Raw genomic sequence first — 18,831 nt, forward strand, 5'->3', positions numbered from 1 at the left:
TATTCTCTTTCGGTAATAGAATATATTATAGTTTCCTGAGCGAGGACTCTCATGCCGATCGACAGGGTTTCTATCATATTAGAACCACAGGCTCATTGTCGAAGACCCCGTGCTGATCGACAGGGTTTCTATCATATTAGAGCCACAGGCTCATTGTCAAATACCTCATGCCGATCGGCCATGTTTCTATCATATTAGAGCCACAGGCTTATTGTCGAAGACCCCGTGCCGATCGGCAGGATTTCTATCATACTAGAGCCACAGGCTCATTGTCGAAGACCCCGTCCCGATCGGCCGGGTTTCTATCATATTAGAGCCACATGCTCATTGTCGAAGACCCCGTGTCGATCGACCGAGTTTGGATTATATTAGAGTCACAGGCTCTAGAAGTCGAGCGGCGACTATAAACCCTTGTGAAAACCGTCGAGATGCGACGCTAAACCCAGGTCTCCACCGACGGTCGAGCGGCGACCTTAAACCCGAGTCTCCACCAAACCGTCGAGCAGCGACGTTAAACCCAGGTCTCCACCGACGGTCGAGCGGCGACCTTAAACCCGAGTTTTCACCAAACCATCGAGTGGCGACGTTAAACTAAGGTCTCCACCGACGGTCGAGTGGTGATCTTAAACCCAAGTCTTCACCAAACTGTCGAGCGGCGACGTTAAACTCACGTCTCCATCGACGGTTGAGCAGCGACCTTAAACCCGAGTCTTCACCAAAATCATCGAGCGACGACGTTAAACCCCTGTCTTCACAGACCAGCTTATTGGATATTTCATCTCCCCCGTTCGGGGTCGAGCGGTCTTCACTGGTCTCGGACCAGCTTATCGGATATTTTATCTCCCTCGTTCAGGGTTGGGTGGTCTTCATTGGTCTCGAACCAGCTTCTCGGATATTTCATATCCCCTGTTCGAGGTCGAGCGGTCGTCACTGGTCTCGGACTAGCTTATCGGATATTTCATCTCCCCCGTTCGAGGTCGAACAGTCGTCACTGGTCTCGGACCAGCTTATCGGATATTTCATCTCCCCCGTTCAAGGTCGAGCGGTCTTCACTGGTCTCGGGCCAGCTTATCGGATATTTCCTCTCCCCCGTTCGGGGTCGGGTGGTCTTCACTGGTCTCGGACCAGCTTCTCGATCTGATATTTTATCTCCCCCGTTCGAGGTTGAGCGGTCGTCACTGGTCTCATACCAGCTTATCGGATATTTCATCTCTCCCGTTCAGGGTCAAGCTGTCTTCACTGGTCTCGGACCAGCTTATCGGATATTCCATCTCCCCCGTTCGGGGTTGAGCGTTCGTCACTGGTCTCGGACCAGCATACCAAATGTTCTATCTCCTCCGTTCGGGGTCGAGCAGTTTCACTAGTCGCGAACTTGCTTAGCAAATTCTCCTATCTCCCCTGTGCAGGGGCGAACGATTTTCACTGGGCACAGGCCAACATATTAGAATATCCATCTCGTCGTTCATGATCGGGCTATCTCCGATGGTCACAGACGAGAGTACCTCCATTGGCCTCAGACCAGAATATCTGATGGGCTCTGAACTCGCTCAGCCCACGACTGTTGTTTCCGTGCGCATTCAATTTCACGAGCTATGCTCCCGCTCGGTTTTCAAGCTCTGCTCCTGCCTGGCACTCCTTCATCGCTCGCTCAGTATTCGCCTATGCACTCACTTGGAGTTCGGCCGAGAGCTTGCCTGGCAACCGCTCAGCACTATTTTTCGTCGCTCGTCCGACACTTTGGTGGGCGCCTGATCCTTTGCCCGATTGTCCACTTAGCCACGTGCTTGTTTCACTCGACATCATGGTGGTCGTCAAGTCGGCACTTTACAGTCACCATGTCGACATCTCGAGATCGCCCGATCACATTTTACAGTCATCCGACCGACATTTTTCAGGGCCCGATTTCCATCTTTCCGATCGCCCGGTTGGTATCTTCGCGGTCGCTTACTCGGCATCGTCCACCTGACGTCTATCCACCCGATCGACATCCTTCCGATCGCTCGGTCGGCATCTTTGCGGTCGCGCGCTCGGCATCGTCCGCCCCGCATCTATCCACCCGATCGACATCTTTCCGATCGCCCGATTGGCATCTTCGCAGTCGCGCGCTCGGCATCGCCTGTCCGGTCGATCTACTCGTCATCCCGTGTGTCGCTCAGTCGACTATCATTTTACTCATCGCTCATTTGACGTTTTGCCGCCCGCTCGGCATCTGCCCGGTTATTGATTTTGTACTATTTTTCATAGTCCGCTCGGCACCGTTACTATCTCATGTGACACCATTACTATAGCGACCGCTCACATGACATTATACGATGGGTTCAACGATTTGATTATCGAGAGTGAGTCAACCTTTGTGATAAACTGTCTAATTAGTTGGACTCGCACCTCCTTCGACTAGACGACTAGACTTGAGGGGAAGGCTTGTGAAACAGATATGGCTTAATAGGAAATAGGAGAAAAGAGAGGGACACTTTGGTCATTTAACAGGAGTAGGGTTTTGTTTTAAATGATGGCATTGTTCACCAGTGGAGGGGGGGGGGGGTTTGGGTGCTTGGGTTTTCCGTCGCCGCTAGGAGGAGAGAAAGGAAGCCTTCTTCTTCTTTCCTCGTCGTCACTACCGAAGGAGGGTCGTCGTCATCGAGCACAAGGGGTTTCTTCATGTTCTTCCTGTCGCCACTGCCGCGAACCAGGAGGGGAGCTTCTGCTCCCTTTCTCATCGTCGCCCTTCTCCTTGCCCGTCACGCCACCACCGGCTACTCTGCCCAGCTCCTCGGCGGCCGCGAGGCGGGCCTGTCGGTCATCCTCGCGGTGCTGGCCGTACCGACGCCGGGCAACGTGCACGATCTAGTCGCCCACCTCGTTGGCGTCGACTTCCGCCTCGGCTTTGTCCGCTACGACCTCCAGCTAGCCCCCTCTAGCTAGCCCTCGTCAGGCTTGTCGTGCCTCTGCTCCTCACGGCCGCCTCCGGCGTCACCTTTCTCGGGATTCTCCTTTGCTTTCCCTCTCTGCCACCTCCTCCTCTCTTCGACTCGGATGCTGTCGGGCAGAGCCGTCGCCTCCTCCAACGGCCTCTAACACCGCCTCCAGCAGCCGCTGGCGCCTCCCGCGGCCATAGGCGCTGCCTCCATCGAGTGTCGTCGCCGACAGCCGATGTTGCCTCCTCCCGCGACCACAACCGTCGTCTCCAGTGGACGTCGTCACCTTTCAAGCAGTCGCTGCCTGCGTACTGTTTGTTTTATCCGACCTTCGAGTTGAGAGGATGTTCGGCCTGCGAGCCAATGTAATTCTGGTCATCGAGCCATTGTATTTCGTTCTTCGCACTACTATTACGATTATGAGTTACTGGTATTATCTGGCATGTGTGCCATGTGCCGGCCTGCGAGCCGCTGTCATATCTCAGCCTACGTGTCGCATTCTGGATCCATGCCGCACCGGATTCCATGTCGTCGCTCCTAGATATGGCTCCTCAGCTGGCTCACACCCATCTACTCATCAGGGTCACGATGACTCGATCAACAACGCAATCAACTCACTAACCCATCCGAGGGCGCCCCCCGGTGCCAAGGTACGTCATCGTACTCATCTTGCATTTATTTTATTATTCTGTTGTTATTCAGCTGCTTATATATTCACGGGACCCGCCTCGAGCACCGGGGTACCAGGGACTAGGGCAACCGGGTCGCTGGCTGTAGGTACTGTTGACCAGAGGACCTTTGACGACTTGGTCAACGCAGAAGACAGCTCACTATCCGGATCATGGAGATGTGATCAACAATCCAGACACGTCACACCGGCAGTTCCGTCTTCTCAGATTCCCAACAAGATCATATACTTATCTTGTATATGAATGATATATTATTAGCAAACAATAATATAGGTTTGCTGTAAAAAATCAAGTCATTCAAAAGGTATTTTTGGGCATTCACAAAATATCTATATTTAAAAGGTATTCATAAGGTATGACATACAAAATTATGCACATGGTGACATACTCGTATCTAAAGGTGACAGATTCAATTTGCAGCAGTGTCCACAGCTTGAACTTGAAATAGAGAAATGCAACAATTCTCTTATACGCCATTTATAGAAAGTTTCATGCATGCACAAGTTTATACGTGTCTAGATATAACATACATAGTGGGGGATATTAGACATATATTTAAGTAACCCAATACTAGCTCATTAGAAAGTGGTAAAGAGAGTGATGTAGTATTTATAGAAAAAAAGACACATGTTCATGTATAGGAGGTTTGATTACTTGGAGGTTATTAGATGTTCATACTCCAATTTTTTTGATTTGCTTTGATAGTAGATGGTTCACTTCAGGTTATATTTTCATATTTGTTAGAGGGGTTGTATCGTGAAAAGCATCAAGCAGAAGCTAATAACCACTTTTACCATAGAGGCAGAGTTGATAACATGTTATGAAACATCCAATCACAGGATTTGACTACAGAACTTCATCATAGCATTGCAAATCATTGATGACATTAACTGGTCTTTGAGGATCAACTATGATAATAAAGTCACAGAACTTTATGCTAAGAACAATCACAGTTCACGAAGTCGAAGCACATCGACATCAAGTTTCTATGAGTTAAAAAAAGAGTTCAGAGTTATCAAATAATAATATAGTACATCAACACAGATTTCATATTGACGGATCTACTCATCAAAGGCTTGGTACCTAAGGTGTTTCATATGCATGTTATGGATATGAAGGTCCTTATAGAAGAAGTGTTTGTTTAGTGAAAATATGTATTTATTATGATGCTCTATATTTATCTTTGAACACATGCACTTTATTTTGGTTTATCGTGTATATTTAAGTTTAAAACATTTTCATGTATTTTATTTTGACACACTAAAATAAAGTTATCAGGACTTACTAATGATGATTAACATATGGTGCTTGCAAATATGAAATGAATTCCTTATGGAATCATGAAGTTAAGATCATGATTTGTAGCTTCAATTTAGCATAAGTGTTTGCAAATATGATAATGATTATTTTAGATCATTAAGAGGATTAATTGGAAAATGACATGTACATATTGTAATTTCTACGTTACACATCCACATCATCTGTCATTAATGACATTAGTATTGTGATTACTATTAGAGTTTGTTACGTACAATCATATTATAGTAATTATGACTTTTTTAATTCTATACCAATAAAGTTAATGGACCAGATTATTTTACAAGAGTATTCTTTACTCATGAAGTTTGGCATTATTGTTGATGTCAACTAAAGTTTACTTCTGTATTGTATACAAATCATATATAGCCTAATTGAGAGATTGTTAGATTTTATCTCTATTTGGTCAGCTTACACCTTGTTTGTAAGCATATGGATTTATGTCATTAAGAGAACCAAATCCATTATATGATCTAACTAATGTTTATCAAGGGTTTGAGTTATTGGATGTGGGGTTCATATGTGTAGAACTCATTAACTTACACGGTTATTATCTATGTTTGATAACAGATTGAGTATTATATATAGGACACGGTTTCTATAGGCTTAGATATTCTGACAGATCCCTTGCTCCTCATTAGCGAAAGATATTAGCGTCGTCATCCTAACTCCTACGGAAGACCTACCTCCAACTCTTCTTCCTCTCTAGTAGAATTTCTGTGTTGGTGGATGACAGATAGAGATGATGGCTACTCCGCTGCATTCATGTTCATCATCTCAATTTTAGTTATTTAATTTATGTTGTGTCGCACATTCGATGTTATTAGATCTTGCATGATTTCCTGTTTTTGAGTTCATATGGGTATATAATTCATGTGGTTAGGAAAACAGTAAACTCTATCATTAAGTGCCCAAATCAATTTTGAACCCAAACAATATTACTTCATAAAGGGAATCAATTAAGTGGAGGACGGGCAACAAATAAGTTAATTGTATTAAGTTTTAGATTTTACCTAACTAACTTAAAATGCTTGTCTTAGGAGTTCTTCGTGTAGACCTTTCCTATGAATTGGTAAATCATTTTAATTCAAACACTTACATATAATGTAGGATTATATTATGAATTAACTAAAAGTACTAGTGAAAATTATAAACTAAATGAACTTCCCTTTTTTGTTTTCTCTAAACCATCATTTAAACGGATGTTGCAGGATTGATGTAGCCAACGCGATCCCACAGCATGAAGGTCAAAATCCCTCTTCCAACTAACACGCCGCACTGTTGCGAGGTGTTCTACTGTCTGTTACACCCCTCCACCTTCCCCTGCTGCAATCACTGTCCTGGAGTTATTAAGCTGAGCTGATTAAATTTGACGATCATCAAAGTTGGGGAAGGTGTATCCATGAGTTGCGGATAGAACTTGTAAAGATAGAGAGGAGGAGGCGGGCCCACGGCCACGACGCACCGAAGCAGCACTTACTCTCGTTCAAATTCCAGAACAAACATTATCAGATTATATAGTGACCCACTTCCCCTTCAATTCAGTCATTGTCCTCTTTCATCTCTTCCAATCCAAATTAATGGGGGAGTTCTTGGACACATTCGAGTGTCTCAACCCCTGCCTTTACCCGTTCTTCGAAATGGAAGCAAACTCGGAGATCATGAGTCAACTTGCAGGGATCAATGACTCTGTTTTGGGGAGCTCCATGGATTTTTGCATGCCCGAGTTATCCGCGCCTCTCTTTAATGGATTGGACGACGAATTGCCATTGGAGTTCCAGAATCTGGCTCCGTTAGCGGGCTCTGCTGCGGAGCCGAGTGGTGGAGGGAAGAGGAAGTGGGTGGCACAGGAGACGAGTTCACAGAATTGTTCTGAGCCCTGCGTGGTCACTGGGTCAGCAGAAAGTAAGACTACGAGGAAAAACGTATGTATCTTATAGTTCATTCTTTATGCTGAAGAATGTTAACATAATAGAAGTTGGGGTTCAAGTAATCTTGTTCATTTCACGATTGGAATGCAGGGAGTAAGTCAAGGTGGAAAGAGAAGCAGAGGCAATGGCAAAGAATTGGAGAAGCAAAAGGAGGTGGTTCATGTGAGGGCAAGAAGAGGCCAAGCCACAGACAACCACAGTTTAGCTGAGAGGGTAAGGAAATGACTAAGACCATTTCATAGAATCTTTGGCTGACAATTAATTTTCAGGTTAGAAGAAAGAAGATCAATGAAAAAATGAGATGTTTACAAGACCTTGTACCTGGATGCTACAAGGTAATTAATTGCCAAAACCAATAATTTTCATCCATAAAAATGATTTATTGCTTCCTTTCTCAGTCAAATTACATCAATGTAATTGCAGACAATGGGAATGGCAGGGGCTTTAGATGAGATAATAAACTACGTTCAGTCGCTGCAGAACCAAGTTGAAGTAAGCTCTTTTTACTGTTTAATATCTAAAACAAATATTCTAATGTCTAAATATTATATTCCTTGTTTAAATCTCCCAGTTTCTTTCAATGAAGCTCTCGACCGCGAGCTCATCATTTTATGACTGCAACTTGGGTGTCGAAAGTATTGCAACCCATCAGGTGAACATACATTATATATATGTATATATATATATATAAAAGATCGTTTGAATTTATTATCACATGCAGATCCATGTGTACATGTGAGATGTTGTTATAGGGGCAGAGGCAGAGAAGCATGGACCACAGCTTGTTCTCTTGCTGACTAAAATAAGAAAAGCATGGTCAATACTGTTCCAGTTGAGGAAATCTGCCATAAATGCAATTCATCTAGTTTGGGACAAGATTCTAACAGTCCTGTCGTCGATCCTCATATATTAATATCAGAAGAATCCTATGTCCATGAAGAATATTAATTAGTAACTATTCAATTGTTAATCGTAGATATACAAACTGATCATTAGGTGCCTTTCCTTATTGTTCATCTAAATATATATGATGTATCAAGCAGGGCAAGGATTAAAGTCGTGTGTAGCTTTATATCCACTGTTGCACTGTCATCATCTTACACCTTCCTTGATGAAATGATTGAGTACGCATGAATAATGAGAGGGATGCATATGATGCATCAATCATGTGATCGAATATTTTTGTGATTTTGCAGGTAGATAAAGCGAAGGAAGAGGAGGAGGAGGAGGAGAGGCAAAGAGAGTGAGCTATCGCCTTCTAGTCAATTGACTCTCCATTACCTACACTATTGAGTTACAAGCGTGCATGCATATGCACGGTTAAGTTCTGACCGGATTCAACGTTTCCACTTCGATCACCAGTGTGTTTCCCTGAGCCCATCCACGGCGCACGTGCATATACGCCAACCGAAGGCTCATTAAGATGTAGGCCTGCGCCTTGTCATCTTCTCATGTTATCATTAATCCAATCTATTTGTCGGTTCTGTATTGTCGTCGTCCTATAAATATATATTTTATTGGAATACTGAATAGTTCATTTTGCTGACTTGTCTTTTTCTCTGTTTAAGATGAGCGATCGATGATATTTGACATAATCATTTCGTTCAAGAAAAAGTTCCTGATATAACTAATTAGCTGGCTCCTTCCATATAATGTTCACCAGGAAGATTTCTAAGTCGGTGAAACCGTGCAATTATCCCTGTGGCACTAATTAAGTCGTGCTCCATGGTTCAGTGTCAATCACAAAAACTTTGTAATTCTACTTTTTAGAGTCAAACTCAAACCGGCACTTATGTATGTATGGTGTCATATCGTACAAACGATGTTCAGAGTTTGAACGCACTGCGAGCCAGTTCAAAGTTAGCTGCAACGCACCTTTCGACGTCCTAAAAAGCCAAAATGCCATCATGACTGAAGTAGAACTGAATAAAAAAACATATATTCATCTCAAGCGGTAACTATAGTCCCATGTTCTTTTGATCACGGCTTAATTCCCTGCATGGCACTTAGGTTTGGTTGATTTCCTATTTTCCTGGGACTCTTCTCCAACTCGCCAAGCAAAATGATGCAAAGGCAAAGTCAAAAATGAATTGCTTATTTTCAGATCTCAACCCAACTGTTACATCGTAAAAGAGATCGAGAGTTGCTTGAGAGCAACGAATTTCTTTTGCATCATTCTGCAAATTAAACTTTGTAGTGTGTGCGTTGTGGGTATGTGCATGAACGAGACAGAGATGCATGGTCCACTTGATCGTGATCTTATCGAGCAGAATCTGATTTATTAGAGATTTAATTGGAGGTCGGCAATTAAACAAGTCACGAGGAATGCACACAGCCAATATGTGAATGATATATTCAGTGGATTATGATATTGCAAGCGGGGCTGTCGTGGACAGTAGTATCGATTCAAACCCCAATCAAGTGGATGCATGCATTTGCACGCAACAAGTCAAGTGTAATTTGACAGTTTATTCCCAAGAGACATCTCGGAATGATTTGTCAGATAGGAGATCGGAGACGTGGTGAACAGAGAGATCTTAGCTAAAGGAAATTCAGTTGCTTAAAAAAATTAAAAATCAAAAGAGACTACTTTTTGAAAAGTAGTTAAAGAGGCGTCTTTAAAAATTTACATAATACATGATACGCTCGGATAGTACGTACATCGGCGAGACTCTGCTCCCCGTTAGCACTCTATGTAAATAAGTCCAATACAAGTGACACTATTCTAGTTCTCAACTTGGCTTGAACGCCTAAGTGCTCGGCGAGACTCTGCATATATGTCTGTTGCTCAACATCCCGATCGAGTACTTGAGCGTCTCAATTCAACATCCTGAGTGTTTTGGCAATTAATCCGAGCACCATAGTTCGACAATTCGAGTGTTCGACTACTCCTCGAGCACCTTGACATGGCATCCCAAGTGTTTAGTAATTCGAGCACCCTAGCTCGACATTTCAAGTGCTCGATCGATAGCTTGAGGGCACACCACCTCGAGTTCTCAAAGCACTTTGCTCAAGGGCTCAACCAAGCTTTGTATGCAAGACGTCATTTCAAGCTCCAAACTCACCTCGCCTCTCGAAGCATCTCAATTTTTCTCATGCCCATCGTGATGAGTCCAGTCTCTTTGGGATAGGGTATTCCTAGGCGTGACTCTACCAGGGATGGAATCATGATTGATTATGCAGCAAAAATAAAATAGTCATCTTATAATTGCCTTTAAATAGGGCATTTACTTTAACATACATGAGAAATTATAATTGGTTAGAGTAAAAATCGAAGCCGTCCGTCATCTTAACAGCCCTTTAGAATGGTCCATACTATTTAAAAGCGGATAAATTATGAAGATATTTATTTTAGTAGAGTAGCTCTTTTTATGAGAAAGATTAAACATCTAACGAGATAGTTTGTACTCATAAAAAATTAATCTTGAAATCATAGTCGCAGTGGATCGGAGGATGGTAAGAGGGGGGATGAATTGCTTCTGAAAAAATTAAAATGATACCCTCCTCAGATCTTTCAACTTAAAAGTAAAGCAACTATAATAAAATTAATAGCAGAAATAAAAGGAGACAGAAATTAACCTGGTTACAACCAAGAGGGTTATTAATCCAGGGCAGTAAGAAAAGCGCAGTAAGAAAACTCCTTTGTTGAAGGCGGAGAAGCCTTTTACATATTTAAAACGCTCACTAGTTGCTAGAAAGGACTACAGAATTGATTGCTTGAGTTGTTGTTTCTTTCCTAGCTCCAGGGGCTTTTATATAGCTCCTGGAAAGTCTATCCCAAGAGTTGAGGGTGCCTCTATAAGCCTTGAAGGCGCCTCTATAAGCCTTGAAGGCGCCTCCATGACTTTTGATCAGATAGAACTCTATCCGTGCTCGAACGACTCTTTTGACTAGGCTTGAGGCGCCTTAAACAAACTTGGAGGCGCCTCAAACATTTGAGGCGCCTCCAAGCTTGATTGAGGTGCCTCAAATACTGCTTGAGGCGCCTTGAGCTGTATTTCCAGCACATCTTCTCCTTGGCTTTGACTTCCGAAGCTTCACTTGGTTGGGTGATTGCGGCCAATCGAAATAGGGCTCACCCGAACCCAATTTCCAGCTTTTTCCTCGAACAGTCTTCCGTCCGGCTTCTCGTCCTTCGAACGCCGCGCATGTTCTTCTCGTCCACCGGAGTACTCTTCCGCAGCTCTCTCGTCCTTCGGACGCACCGAACCCGTCAGCTCCCTTCCCGTGCCGTTCTTCTTGCTAGCTGCGTCTTCCACTTAACTTCCTGCGCTCCTAAGCTCCTGCACACTCAGACACAGGGATCAAACACAAAGCAAGACCTAACCAACTTGGTTGATCACATCAAAACACCCACGGGGACCAACAGAAATTTATTAGAACAACTACTCATGTAAATATCAACTATGCCCATCAGTGAGGGCAATCATGATTGATTATTGTACCACGAGTACATGCTCTCGAGAAAAAATTTCTCCCACTTCCTAATCACTTGGCGATGCTATAAGCTAATTCCATAATTTACTTCCTTTATATAATCTAGAACGGACTGTGAAAAATATTTAGAATTAGTATAATTATCTTTTGCTATAAGTGATTGATTATTATAGTAAAAAACAATTACACTTATTCTCAATGATGTATTCACAGTTCATTCCCTAAAAATATAAAATTCTGTGACAAAAAGATAATTCATTGTTTAGCTCTCCTATCAATCCGTCTCAACACAGAAGAAATAAATTATAGATGACTACTAATAATTAGTGTAAATGATCAAAATAAAAAAAATAAAAAAAGACATATTTAAATATACTAATTCAACCTTAAATTTTCATATGGTAATATTTCTTACCTCAATTATCATAGCGTTCCGAGAAGACCTGAAAATATAAAATCATGCGCATTTGGAAATGGGGCGTGAAAGGACATAGTCCGGACAGACCTATACAGTTTCCTCATACCACATGATGTGAATGTGATAGCCTATATTTCAATAAATTAATGACCCTACAAATCAAAGGTCAGGTCATATAAAAGAGTTAAAACTAACTAAATCTGATAGAATATGTATTCCAATTTTATTAATGAATTTATAATTATGGATGAAAAAAGTGTTGAAATTTTAGTGGAATCAGGTGGGAAAATAAAATTATAGGAGAGACTTTATAATAAAAGTATAAGGATGGAAGAAAGATTTTAAAAAAAATATTTACTATATATTTCTTCCTAATATAAAGCCCCTATTTATATACTTATATTTATGCTTCTATATTTTTTATAATTACATCACATCATTAAACATAATACAATTTAATTTTATTTTATATTAATGACTCTTGTCATAGAGAGTTTTATTGAACTTAGTAGAATAATTGAACTTTACTTAGTTGATGAAGAGTCGCATGAATTCAAATTAATTTTGACAACTTCCTTATATGATTGATGAAGTCAAGTTGTTCTTGGCATTGTTCCGAGGGTAGATCGGTAGGAATATGGAGGTATATGTCGATGATATTCTGATAAAATTCCTTCGAGTCATTAATCTCTATGCAGATATTGAGGAGACTGTTGGATCGAAAAGAATTTAAATATCTTCACAATTGCATGATATTGTCCACTTTGGGCCTAAACCCTCATGATTTTGCTCTTGGGCTCTCCCCAAAAGGCCTCATGTCAAATGGAGATATCTTTCTCTTATAAACCCATGATCTTTCCCATGTATTTTCAATGTGGGACTATGTTTGCAACCTTGCAACCCCAACAATCTCCCCCCTTCAAACAAAGGACCACAAACTTTCCACGTCCGATCATCGACCAATTAGACCATAGCTCTTGTGCACAGTCGGTGGTTAAACCTTCTGGCAGTTCGGGCTCTGATACCAATTGTTGGATCGAAAAGAATTTAAATATCTCCACAATTACATGATATTGTCCACTTTGGGCCTAAACCCTCATGGTTTTGTTCTTGGGCTCTCCCCAAAAGGCCTCATGTCAAATGGAGATATCTTTCTCTTATAAATCTATAATCTTTCCCATGTGTTTTCAATGTGGAACTATGTTTGCAACCTTGCAACCCCAACAGAGACTTGTCGAACTCTGAGAATGTACGGAATCAAGCTCAATCCAAGTAAGTGCCTATTCAGAGCAAGGAGTGGACGCTTCCTCGGTTACATAGTGACCGAGCGAGGAATGGAAGTGAATCCAAGCAAAGTAAAAACGCTACAAGACATGACACCTCCATGCAACCTGAAGGAAGCTCAGTGGATGACTAGGCGAATCACGACATTATCCAGGTTCATCTCCAAGTCTTTCAACCGAAGCCACCCGTTCTTCAAGGTTCTGTGCCGGGATGCAAAATTCTAATGGGACACCGAGTGTGATAAGGCACTAGAAGAGCTCAAGAATTATCTAACTTCTTTACTTATATTAGTGAAGTCCATCGCTGGCGAGCCACTCTGGATGTACCTGTCATCCATAGAGCGGGTGGTTGGCTAAGCGTTGGTGCTGCAGAATGACATTGAACAACAACTAGTGTATTTTCTTAGCCATATATTGAAAGATATTAAATGTCGCTACACCTATCTCAAGAAGCTGGCGTACGGGCTAGTCCTCGCCACTCAAAGGTTATGCTCATACTTTCTATCGCATCCAATAATTGTGTTGATTAACAACAATCTAGGGCGAGTCCTCCTTAACCCTAAAGTGTTCAGCCGACTAATCAAGTGGGCCATGGAGTTAAGCAAATTCGGCATCCAATACCAACCTCGATTGGCCATCAAGGCGCAAGCCTTAGCTGATTTTGTGACAGAAGTACAGAATGTCGAGCTAGAAGTAACTTGGAAGATCTATGTGGATGGATCATCCACTCGGCAAGGAAGCAGCGTGGGCATGTTAGAGTGTATACTAAAAGTCTAGCTTTTTGTAAATATTTATTTTGAAATAAAGAATCACATTGGTCAAATGTCTACATTTATATGCTAAGTGTAGTTGTTCAATAAATTTATATTGAATATAACATGATGTGCGGTGTCACACACAGAAGATCATGTTATCAATTCCTTATAAATTATAAACAGTAGCTCACGATTAAAATGGAAAGGAACAAACCATTGGAATAGTCGAAGTGTAATTTGTGTTGGAACCCCAAGGTTGTTTTGGTGTGATCAACAAGTTAAGTTAGGTCCTGTGTACTTAACCTTGTGTCTAAGTGTACAGGAGCTTAGGAACACAGGTACTCGAGTGGAAGACGCAGCTAGCGAGAAGGACGGCACGAGGCGCTGCGGAAGAGTACACCGGCGGACGAGAAGGAAGGGCGCGGTGGTTTCGAGGGACGAAAGCCGGAGCGGAAGATTGCTCGGGGAGCAAGAGACGCAGCTAGCGAGAAGGTCGACGACCGAGGGACGAAGACTGCGGATGAGTACGCTGGCGGACGAGAAGGAAACACGCGGCAATTCCGAGGGACGAGAAGCCGGAGGGAAGCACGCTCGAGAAGACAGGAAGTTGGGTTCGGGTGAGCCCTTTTCCGGAAGGCAGAGATCACCCACACGAGCGGATCCGGATGAAAAAGTCAACCGTGTTGACTTTCGGGGTCCGGGGCGCCCGGACTGACCGGGCGCCGGAACCCATCCGGGCGCCGAACAGTAATGTTGACCAGATCGAGAATTATCTCGATCAAGCGTTGGGGATAAAATTTATCCCCCAGGACCCTTTCAGGCGCCCCGACCAAGGCTATAAATACAGCCTTGGCTTTCATCATTCGAAATTGTAACAACACTTGTGTGCTTCCATTGCTTTGATTAGCTTCTTTCTTTTGTGCCTACACTGTAAACGAGGCTTCTCCTCTGAAGGAGTTTTAGTGCAACAATCTTCCTTGGATTAACAACCTCCCGGTTGTAACCAAGTCAAAACCGGTGCCTCGCTTTTATGCTTTACTTTCTGATTAATCTATTTTTTCAAGTGTTAGCTTAATTGTCCAGAAAGGGTTGTGTTTTACTCGGGCTATTCAACCCCCTTCTAGCCGATCGGTCTTACAAGTGGTATCGGAGCCAAGGCGCTTCAGGAGGACTAACGAGAAGCAACAAGATGGCCGGATCCAACATCCACGCACCAAAATTCAAAGGGACTTCGCTGGAAAAAGCGAATGGAGGTATTTCTTGAAAGCAGTTATGATTTATTACTAACAATGGAATTTGGCTATGAAGCACCGGAGGGCAAAGCAAGAAATCAATGGTCAAAGAAGGAGCAGTGACCACGTGGCAAACAAGAAAGCGGAATTTCATCTGCTAAGTGTACTTCCAACACAAGAAGTCAATCGAGTCGGTACCTACAACTCGGCAAAGGAGCTTTGGGATAAATTCCTTGAGTTACACGAAGAAACTTGCAAGACGGGATTTACTTCGTAACGACTTACAAACCTCCGATTTGAAGAAGGTGAAACAATTGCACATCTACACTCGAGGATTCAGGATCTCATCACCAGACTTACGAATCTCGGAGAAGAGGTAAGTAACCGAGATTCGCTAAGGTATGCCCTAAATTCCTTTCCTAGAAACTCAAAATGGGCATCACTAGTAGATGCCTTTTACATTTCAAAAAATCTAGAAAAAATTTCATTAGACGAATTCTTTTCAACTTTTGAAGTGCATGAGTCAAGATGTGCAGGTCCGAAGGAGCCCAAGAATAATGTCGCCCTTAAAGCTTCGAGAGACGAACCTGAGTCAGAATCTTCTCTCGACGACGAGGAAATGGTAATGATGGTAAGACGATTTAAAAATATTTGTAAATCTAGGAAATCTAACCATCCGCAGGGAAGAAAGAAAAGAACCATCCGCTGCTACCATTGCGATGAAGAAGGGCACGTCAAGGACAATTGCCCTAAACTGAAGAACAACGGGAAGGACAAGGGTAAGAAGCCTATCCAAAATCGCAAGGCCCTAAAAGCGACGTGGGACGATACGTCGTCGGAATCAGAAATCAAGGAGTTCTCCGGGCTCGCGTTAATGGCGAGTCATCAAGACGACGACTGCGAATCAAGCTCTTCCGAAATGAGCATCGAAAGCATCAATGAAGGGGGAGCCACGTCCGAAGAGAGCAGCAGTTCAGGGGGAGAAACCGACAACGAGATCGACAAGGTAAGTGAGGTACGATCTCTTCCTCCTAATAAAATGTTTAAATTCATTAAAATTTTAACAAAAGATTGCTGCAAATTAGAAAATGAAAATAAAGATTTAAAAGCAATATTAGCTACATCTTGTCCGTTAGAAATACTAGATAAATCAAATTTAGAAAATGAAAAATTAAAATTAGAAATTCAAAATTTAATTTTTCAAGTAGAAAATTTGAAAAACTCTGCTTGCTCATCTAAAACCAATTTTAGAAGGTTCAATAATTTGAATTGGTATTATAGATATCACCAGGGACAAATTAAAAATATCTCTAGAAAATATGTCCCTAAAATTTTTTTAGTTAATCCAGTAGGTTGGAACCTATATTGGGTTCCTAAATCATGCTTAAATTAATTTTAAAAGTAAAATTAGCGCTTTAAGTGAGAAAATTAAATAAAGAATTTCTTTATGAGGCTTTGTCTAAGGAAGTGGTTGTTGCTCCAATAACCAAGAAGGCCTAGTGCCTCGCCACGACCTGGAAGCCAAAATATTGAAATAAATGTTTAATTAACTTACTAATGAAGCATTAATACAAGAATTAATTAGTGCTTGAAAAAGGTTATTCAAAACATTTTATTTCAATTTACCTACTTAGAATTTTTTTTTATTTTTATACTTAGAAATATTCTCAAAAATTATTTTTTCCTAAGTTAAGAACTTTTTTTCTTGAAACTAGAAATCTCAGCTTTAATTACTTAGAAAAATTTTCTAAATTTCTTAAAAACTTAGATTTTTTTTAGAAATATTTTTTCTAAGTCTTTAACCCTTAGATTATTTTTCTTGGAACCCCATTTTTTTTGTGATCAAAGGGGGAGAAGGGAAAGTATAAGTCTAGGGGGAGGTAGATAGAATTTAATTTTTTTTTCTATCTTTTTGCAATTTAAGTTAATTTACTTAATTCAATTTTATGTCTATTTTAACCCTAGCTTAACTTGGGTTGATCACACCAAAAAGGGGGAGATTGTTGGAACCCCAAGGTTGTTTTGGTGTGATCAACAAGTTAAGTTAGGTCCTGTGTATTTAACCTTGTGTCTAAGTGTACAGGAGCTTAGGAACACAGGTACTCGAGTGGAAGACGCAGCTAGCGAGAAGGACGGCACGCTGTGCGTCCGAGGGACGAGGCGCTGCGGAAGAGTACACCGGCGGACGAGAAGGAAGCGCGCGGTGGTTCCGAGGGACGAAAGCCGGAGCGGAAGATTGCTCGGGGAGCAAGAGACGCAGCTAGCGAGAAGGTCGACGACCGAGGGACGAAGACTGCGGATGCTGGCGGACGAGAAGGAAACACGCGGCAATTCCGAGGGACGAGAAGCCGGAGGGAAGCACGCTCGAGAAGACCGGAAGTTGGGTTCGGGTGAGCCCTTTTCCGGAAGGCAGAGATCACCCAAACGAGCGGATCCGGAGCGGAAGAACCGGACCGAAGCGGGACTGAACCAGAGAAGCGGTCCCGGATGAAAAAGTCAACTGTGTTGACTTTCGGGGTCCGGGGCGCCCGGAACTGACCGGGGCGCCCGGACCCATCCGGGGCGCCCGGAACAGTAATGTTGACCAGATCGAGAATTATCTCGATCTGAACGTTGGGGGATAAAATTTATCCCCCCAGGGCGCCCGGAACCTTTCCAGGCGCCCCGACCAAGGCTATAAATACAGCCTTGGTCCAGAAGCTTTTCATCAGTTCAGAAATTGTAACAACACTTGTGTGCTTCCATTGCTTTGATTAGCTTCTTTCTTTTTGTGCCTACACTGCTGTAAACGAGGCTTCTCCGCCTGAAGGAGTTTTTAGTGCAACAATCTTCCTTGAATTAACAACCTCCCCGGTTGTAACCAAGTCAAAACCGGTGCCTCGTTTTTATGCTTTACTTTCTGATTAATCTATTTTTTTCAAGTGTTAGCTTAATTGTCCGAGAAAGGGTTGTGTTTTACTCAGGGCTATTCAACCCCCCCCTTCTAGCCGGCCGCATCGGTCTTACAATTTGGTATTAGTTTATCTTAACTATAAAATTACACTAGTACACTCTAAGTGTATTGAGCAGGACCATTTAAGGTAAGTTCTTTTTATACTGACTGGATAAAAGAACAAGACCTTTGTTATTATGGAAGTGTGTGCTCTTAATCCTGATATAATAACAAGCACATATATCTAGTATTTATTTCTTTGACTTATCAATGGGTGAGATTTAGTTCGATAAATCAAGAGGCCCGATAAGTTAGGAAATGATATTATTTAGAGTGTGTTGTTGATTATAGAAAGAAACTGTGTCCTAGTAATCTAAGTTGATAATGTCCCCAAGAGGAGCTCATAAGGATTGTCATGTAAACCCTGCAGGTGAACTTAGTTCGACATGACGATAAAGTTAAGTGGTACTACTCTTGGAGCTAGATATTAATTGAGTTGTCAGTAACTTATTTAATTAGTGGGCATTCGATATCTTAAACATAGGGAGATTAACCCACTCATGATAAAGAGGAGCCCATATAGTAATATGAGATTGGTGCGGTAGTTCAATAATAACTCTTTAGTGGAATGAGATATTATTGATGAACTTGAGTTGGGTGTTCGGGGCGAACACGGGAAGCTCAAGTTCATCGGGAGACCAAAACTAATTCCTCCTCTCAGTCCCTATCATAGCCTCTTATTTATAAAGTGTTATACTCACTCATACTCACCTTCTTACCCACCTTAAGGTGGTCGGCCAAGCCTAGCTTGAAGCCCAAGCTAGGGTCGGCCAAACCAAGGTGAGATGGTTTAAGAGGTAGCCGACCCTAGCTTGAACCCAAGCTTGGTGTAGCCGGTCACGATAAATTAAAAGGATTTTAT

At 42.3% G+C, this 18,831-nt stretch overlaps 1 protein-coding gene across 3 annotated transcripts; it reads left to right on the forward strand.

Annotated features, from left to right (window-relative positions):
* Window positions 1–6,239: 6,239 nt before the first annotated feature.
* LOC122016028 (transcription factor BEE 3-like) lies at window positions 6,240–8,384 on the forward strand. 3 transcript variants are annotated; one of them, XM_042573163.1, is made up of 6 exons: window positions 6,240–6,846; window positions 6,943–7,065; window positions 7,122–7,187; window positions 7,276–7,344; window positions 7,439–7,504; window positions 8,049–8,384. In XM_042573163.1, exons 1-6 carry the CDS (start codon window positions 6,502–6,504, stop codon window positions 8,097–8,099), a joined length of 720 nt encoding a protein of 239 aa, XP_042429097.1. In that variant the 5' UTR covers window positions 6,240–6,501; the 3' UTR covers window positions 8,100–8,384. The 3 variants fall into 3 exon arrangements, with proteins under 3 accessions (XP_042429097.1, XP_042429098.1, XP_042429096.1); XM_042573164.1 differs by lacking the exon at window positions 8,049–8,384 and adding an exon at window positions 7,574–8,040 and having other exon boundaries at window positions 6,247–6,846; window positions 7,424–7,504; XM_042573162.1 differs by having other exon boundaries at window positions 6,257–6,846; window positions 7,424–7,504.
* The last annotated feature ends 10,447 nt before the right edge of the window (window positions 8,385–18,831 follow it).

This window comes from Zingiber officinale, chromosome 8B, assembly GCF_018446385.1.
Source record: "Zingiber officinale cultivar Zhangliang chromosome 8B, Zo_v1.1, whole genome shotgun sequence".
NCBI classification, from domain to species: Eukaryota; Viridiplantae; Streptophyta; class Magnoliopsida; order Zingiberales; family Zingiberaceae; genus Zingiber; species Zingiber officinale.